This window comes from Echiichthys vipera (assembly GCF_963691815.1).
Source record: "Echiichthys vipera genome assembly, contig: SCAFFOLD_84, whole genome shotgun sequence".
Lineage (NCBI taxonomy): Eukaryota > Metazoa > Chordata > Actinopteri > Perciformes > Trachinidae > Echiichthys > Echiichthys vipera.
This window is the reverse complement of record NW_028154850.1, coordinates 15,001-22,034: the sequence shown is the minus strand read 5'-3', so window position 1 is coordinate 22,034 and position 7,034 is coordinate 15,001. Positions and strand designations below refer to the sequence as shown.

The 7,034-nt window shown below is 55.1% G+C and overlaps 1 protein-coding gene across 1 annotated transcript in view; it reads right to left on the bottom strand.

Moving 5' to 3' along the window:
• Positions 1 to 315: 315 nt before the first annotated feature.
• The window catches only part of l3mbtl4 (L3MBTL histone methyl-lysine binding protein 4), a gene marked incomplete at its 3' end in the record, with an annotated part of 21,701 nt that continues 14,982 nt past the window's right edge, over positions 316 to 7,034 (bottom strand). The window contains 8 exon segments of the mRNA XM_083940879.1: positions 316 to 375; positions 901 to 1,010; positions 1,121 to 1,200; positions 1,301 to 1,410; positions 2,269 to 2,652; positions 3,397 to 3,750; positions 3,837 to 3,899; positions 4,734 to 4,900. Coding sequence (XP_083797005.1) covers positions 316 to 375; positions 901 to 1,010; positions 1,121 to 1,200; positions 1,301 to 1,410; positions 2,269 to 2,652; positions 3,397 to 3,750; positions 3,837 to 3,899; positions 4,734 to 4,900 — 1,328 coding nt within the window.

Sequence of the window (7,034 nt, the reverse complement as noted above, 5' to 3'; positions counted from 1 at the left end):
ATGTCACAGCTGTGGACGTGATGATGTCACAGCAGAGGACGCGATGATGTCACAGAAGAGGACGCGATGATGTCACAGCAGAGGACGTGATGATGTCACAGCTGTGGACGTGATGATGTCACAGCGGAGGAAAGTGAAACCCTGAGATCTGGAGGAGGAAATGACATCATGTTTCCGTCTTCACAGTGTCCTGACAGAAGGGGGCGGAGCCACAGTGTGATGTCATCGACTGTTTCCAATGAGCCGGTGGTTCGTGTCCACGGGGCGCCGTGTCCGAGCAGCCTGGCGCTGCTCTCTGGTGGCGTGGAGTCACCGTCAGTCAGAGAGCAAAGTGTTCATCCAATCAGGTGCAGGAACGCCGCCGTGGACAGGAAGCTGTGGACAGGAAGCCGTAGACAGAAGGCCGTGGACAGGAAGTCGTGGACAGGAAGCCGTGGACAGGAAGCCGTGGACAGGAAGTCGTGGACAGGAAGCCGTGGACAGGAAGCCGTGACTCTGAGCTGCGTGCTTGTTGTCGTAGATACGTTCTCATGGTCAGAACCTTTTATTTTGAGCCTTTTCCTGTTTATAACTTGTTTGTTTGTTTTTGTTTGTTCTAATTTAAATTATTTAATGATTGAACGCGTTTAATGAACGACAGTAATGAAGCCAAGCCCCGCCCCCAGCGTCCTGTTGGTCCAATCAGGAAGCTCCTCAGCTCTCTTGGACGAGGCTAGTTTTGATTTGATTGGAGGTTAAAGTTTATGAATAATTAGGGGCGTGGCCTCTTTAGTGACAGCTAGCCTCTGGCCCTCACGTCTCCTCGGGGGTAAACGTCACATGGACGTACGCCCCCCCCCCCCTATCGACGACTGTGTACGTGACGCTGACGTTTGTTTGATGTTTGAAGATGGAGCGTACCTGAAGACACCTGAGGACATCTGAGGAGACCTGAAGACACCTGAAGACACCCGAGGACACCTGAGGACACCTGGGGACACCCGAGGACACCTGAGGACACCTGGGGACACCTGAGGACAGCAGAAGACACCTGAAGACACCTGAAGACACCTGAAGACACCCGAGGACACCTGAGGACACCTGGGGACACCCGAGGACAGCAGAAGACACCTGAAGACACCTGAGGACAGCAGAAGACACCTGAAGACACCTGAAGACACCTGAAGACACCCGAGGACACCAAAGGACAGCTGGGGACACCTGAGGACAGCAGAAGACACCTGAAGACACCTGAAGACACCTGAGGACACCTGAGGACACCTGGGGACACCTGAGGACACCTAAGGACAGCTGAAGACACCTGAGGACACCTGGGGACACCTGAAGACACCTGAGGACACCTAAGGACAGCTGAAGACACCTGAAGACACCTGAAGACACCTGAGGACACCTGAGGACACCTGGGGACACCTGAGGACAGCAGAAGACACCTGAAGACACCTGAAGACACCTGAGGACACCTGGGGACACCTGAGGACAGCTGAAGACACCTGAGGACACCTGGGGACACCTGAAGACACCTGAGGACACCTAAGGACAGCTGAAGACACCTGAAGACACCTGAAGACACCTGAGGACACCTGAGGACACCTGAGGACAGCTGAAGACAGCTGAAGACACCTGAAGACACCTAAGGACACCTGGGGACACCTTTATTAGTGCCGTAACCCTCCAGGTACCCTGAGCATGTGTCGTCCCCCTCCAGTCTTTAGTTAATGAGACAAAGTGTCTTCTGTCTCTGAGGGACTCACCTGCATTAAGCCCCGCCCCCAAAACAGGTGGGGCCTGAAACAGAGCATCACAAATTTGAATCTGGTTGATGATTGGATGAAAAATGAAGCTCCTCACACAAAACAGAGTTGTGTGATTGGTTCCTGTCCTCAGCGTGTGATTGGTTCCTGTCCTCGGCGTGTGATTGGTTCCTGTCCTCGGCGTGTGATTGGTTCCTGCCCTCGGCTATGATTGGTTCCTGTCCTCGGCGTGTGATTGGTTCCTGTCCTCGGCGTGTGATTGGTTCCTGTCCTCGGCGTGTGATTGGTTCCTGTCCTCGGCCTGTGATTGGTTCCTGTCCTCAGCGTGTGATTGGTTCCTGTCCTCGGCCTGTGATTGGTTCCTGTCCTCAGCGTGTGATTGGTTCCTGCCCTCAGCGTGTGATTGGTTCCTGCCCTCAGCGTGTGATTGGTTCTTGTCCTCGGCCTGTGATTGGTTCCTGTCCTCGGCCTGTGATTGGTTCCTGTCCTCAGCGTGTGATTGGTTCCTGTCCTCGGCCTGTGATTGGTTCCTGTCCTCAGCGTGTGATTGGTTCCTGTCCTCAGCGTGTGATTGGTTCCTGTCCTCAGCGTGTGATTGGTTCCTGTCCTCGGCGTGTGATTGGTTCCTGTCCTCGGCGTGTGATTGGTTCCTGTCCTCAGCGTGTGATTGGTTCCTGTCCTTGGCGTGTGATTGGTTCCTGTCCTCGGCGTGTGATTGGTTCCTGTCCTCAGCCTGTGATTGGTTCATATCCTTGGCGTGTGATTGGTTCCTGTCCTCAGCCTGTGATTGGTTCATATCCTTGGCGTGTGATTGGTTCCTGTCCTCGGCGTGTGATTGGTTCCTGTCCTGGGCGTGTGATTGGTCCCTGTCCTCAGCCTGTGATTGGTTCCTGTCCTCGGCCTGTGATTGGTTCATATCCTTGGCGTGTGATTGGTTCCTGTCCTCGGCCTGTGATTGGTTCCTGTCCTCGGCGTGTGATTGGTTCCTGTCCTCGGCCTGTGATTGGTTCCTGTCCTCAGCGTGTGATTGGTTCCTGTCCTCGGCCTGTGATTGGTTCCTGTCCTCGGCCTGTGATTGGTTCCTGTCCTCGGCCTGTGATTGGTTCCTGTCCTTGGCCTGTGATTGGTTCCTGTCCTCGGCCTGTGATTGGTTCCTGTCCTCGGCCTGTGATTGGTTCCTGTCCTCAGCGTGTGATTGGTTCCTGTCCTCGGCCTGTGATTGGTTCCTGTCCTCGGCGTGTGATTGGTTCCTGTCCTCTGCGTGTGAATGGTTCCTGTCCTCGGCGTGTGATTGGTTCCTGTCCTCGGCCTGTGATTGGTTCCTGTCCTCGGCCTGTGATTGGTTCCTGTCCTCGGCCTGTGATTGGCTCCTGTCCTCGGCCTGTGATTGGTTCTTGTCCTCGGCGTGTGATTGGTTCCTGTCCTCGGCCTGTGATTGGTTCCTGTCCTCGGCCTGTGATTGGTTCCTGTCCTCGGCCTGTGATTGGTTCCTGTCCTCGGCCTGTGATTGGTTCCTGTCCTCGGCGTGTGATTGGTTCTTGTCCTCGGCGTGTGATTGGTTCCCGTCCTCGGCCTGTGATTGGTTCCTGTCCTCGGCCTGTGATTGGTTCCTGTCCTCGGCGTGTGATTGGTTCCTGTCCTCGGCCTGTGATTGGTTCCTGTCCTCGGCCTGTGATTGGTTCCTGTCCTCAGCGTGTGATTGGTTCCTGTCCTCGGCGTGTGATTGGTTCCTGTCCTCGGCGTGTGATTGGTTCCTGTCCTCGGCGTGTGATTGGTTCCTGTCCTCGGCCTGTGATTGGTTCCTGTCCTCGGCGTGTGATTGGTTCCTGTCCTCGGCCTGTGATTGGTTCCTGTCCTCGGCCTGTGATTGGTTCCTGTCCTCGGCGTGTTTGAACATTAGGATGGAGTTGTAGATTTTGAGGGCGGGACCAAGTTTGATTGACATAATCCGGACGATGTCCCGTTGGGTGAGCAGGAGGAAGGCCCGCCCATCGATTTGCTGAGAGACAGAAGAATGAACCAATCAGATCTCAGCAGGGTCACTGTGATGTCATTGAATGGAAGGCAGTTGATTGGTCGTCTCACCTCGTCTCTGAACTGTTTGGCCTCGTCCTCACAGCCAGGGAGAGACTCGACGAAGTCTGACACCTGCAGAGACAGACGGGTCAGAGAGACAGACGGGTCAGAGAGACAGACGGGTCAGAGAGACAGACGGGTCAGAGAGACAGACGGGTTAGAGAGACAGACGGGTCAGAGAGACAGACGGGTCAGAGAGACAGACGGGTCAGAGAGAGACAGACGGGTCCGAGAGAGACAGACGGGTCAGAGAGACAGACGGGTCAGAGAGAGACAGACGGGTCAGAGAGACAGACGGGTCAGAGAGACAGACGGGTCAGAGAGAGAGACAGGTCAGAGAGACAGACGGGTCAGAGAGACAGACGGGTCAGAGAGAGAGACAGGTCAGAGAGACAGACGGGTCAGAGAGACAGACGGGTCAGAGAGAGAGACAGGTCAGAGAGAGACAGGTCAGAGAGACAGACGGGTCAGAGAGACGGGTCAGAGAGACAGACGGGTCAGAGAGACAGACAGGTCAGAGAGACAGACGGGTCAGAGAGAGACAGACGGGTTAGAGAGAGACAGACGGGTTAGAGAGACGGACGGGTCAGAGAGAGACAGACGGGTCAGAGAGAGACAGACGGGTTAGAGAGAGACAGACGGGTCAGAGAGACAGACAGGTCAGAGAGAGAGACAGGTCAGAGAGGCAGACGAGTCAGAGAGAGACAGACGGGTCAGAGAGACAGACGGGTCAGAGAGACAGACGAGTCAGAGGGAGAGACGGGTGAGAGAGACAGACGGGTCAGAGACAGACAGACGGGTCCGAGAGAGACAGACGGGTCAGAGAGAGACAGACGGGTGAGAGAGACAGACAGGTCAGAGAGACAGACGGGTCAGACAGAGATCTACCCGACCTGTCTCACTGACCTGCTGGACGCTCCAGTGTTGGACGGTGTCGGTGTGGACGCCGGCGACGCCCGGCAGCAGTTTGCTGTGTTGTTCCCAGCAGAGCGACAGGTCACGGCCGGGCTGTGCCGACAGGGCGGACAGGAAGACAGACGGGTGAAGGACGGCCTGGAGACAGGACTGTGGGGCTGGAGAGACAGACAGGTCAGAGAGACAGACGGGTCAGAGAGACAGACAGGTCAGAGACAGACAGGTCAGAGAGAGAGACAGACAGACAGGTCAGAGAGACAGACAGGTCAGAGACAGACAGGTCAGAGAGACAGGTCAGACAGACAGGTCAGAGACAGACAGGCAGGTCAGAGAGACAGACAGGTCAGAGAGACAGACAGACAGACAAGTCAGAGAGACAGACAGGTCAGAGACAGACGGGTCAGAGAGACAGACAGGTCAGAGAGACAGACGGGTCAGAGAGACAGACGGGTCAGAGAGAGGGACAGGTCAGAGAGACAGACGGGTCAGAGAGACAGACGGGTCAGAGAGAGAGACGGGTCAGAGAGACAGACGGGTCAGAGAGAGGGACAGGTCAGAGAGACAGACGGGTCAGAGAGACAGACGGGTCAGAGAGAGAGACGGGTCAGAGAGACAGACAGGTCAGAGAGACAGACGGGTCAGAGACAGACGGGTCAGAGAGAGAGACGGGTCAGAGAGACAGACAGGTCAGAGAGACAGACGGGTCAGAGACAGACAGGTCAGAGAGAGAGACAGGTCAGAGAGAGACGGGTCAGAGAGAGAGACAGGTCAGAGAGACAGACAGGTCAGAGACAGACGGGTCAGAGAGAGAGACAGACAGGTCAGAGACAGACAGGTCAGAGAGACAGACGGGTCAGAGAGACAGACAGGTCAGAGAGACAGACGGGTCAGAGAGACAGACGGGTCAGAGAGAGGGACAGGTCAGAGAGACAGACAGGTCAGAGAGACAGACGGGTCAGAGAGACAGACAGGTCAGAGAGACAGACAGGTCAGAGAGACAGACGGGTCAGAGAGACAGACAGGTCAGAGAGACAGACAGGTCAGAGACAGACAGGTCAGAGAGAGACGGTCAGAGAGACAGACGGGTCAGAGAGACAGACAGGTCAGAGAGAGAGACGGGTCAGAGAGACAGACAGGTCAGAGAGACAGACAGGTCAGAGAGACAGACGGGTCAGAGAGACAGACAGGTCAGAGAGACAGACAGGTCAGAGAGACAGGTCAGAGAGACAGACAGGTCAGAGAGAGAGACGGGTCAGAGAGACAGACAGGTCAGAGAGAGAGACAGGTCAGAGAGAGAGACGGGTCAGAGAGACAGACGGGTCAGAGAGAGAGACAGACAGGTCAGAGAGACAGACAGGTCAGAGAGACAGACGGGTCAGAGAGACAGACAGGTCAGAGACAGACGGGTCAGAGAGACAGGTCAGAGAGAGAGACAGGTCAGAGAGAGAGACAGGTCAGAGAGACAGACAGGTCAGAGAGACAGACGGGTCAGAGAGACAGACAGGTCAGAGACAGACGGGTCAGAGAGACAGGTCAGAGAGAGAGACAGGTCAGAGAGACAGACAGGTCAGAGAGACAGGTCAGAGAGACAGACAGGTCAGAGGGACAGACAGGTCAGAGGGACAGACAGGTCAGAGACAGACGGGTCAGAGAGACAGGTCAGAGAGAGAGACAGGTCAGAGAGAGAGACAGGTCAGAGAGACAGACAGGTCAGAGAGACAGGTCAGAGAGACAGACAGGTCAGAGAGACAGACAGGTCAGAGACAGACGGGTCAGAGAGACAGGTCAGAGAGACAGACAGGTCAGAGAGAGACGGGTCAGAGAGACAGGTCAGAGAGAGACAGGTCAGAGAGACAGACAGGTCAGAGACAAGTCTCTGAACAAACACCTGAATAAAGACCTGTTATTATAATAATAATAATAATTATAACAATAACAATAATGATGATGATGATAACGAGTGTGTGCAGAATCATCAGAGGACACAGTGGAGCCAGAGACAGCAGCCTGTCTCACCCCGCTGAGCAGTGAGACAGGTCACCGATCAGACACACAACCAGCACAGCTGTTACCATGGTTTCCCCTTGCTGTTTCCATGGAAACAGCCACTTCATGTGCCTGCTGTTTCCATGGAAACAGGAAGAAGCGATGGAGAGATCGTTACATAATGACATCAGAGTGTTTCAGTGCGTCGACACTTAGATACAGCAGCACTTCCTGTCCCCTCGTCTGAAGTCACTTCCTGTCCCCTCATCTGAAGGCACTTCCTGTCCCCTCGTCTGAAGGCACTTC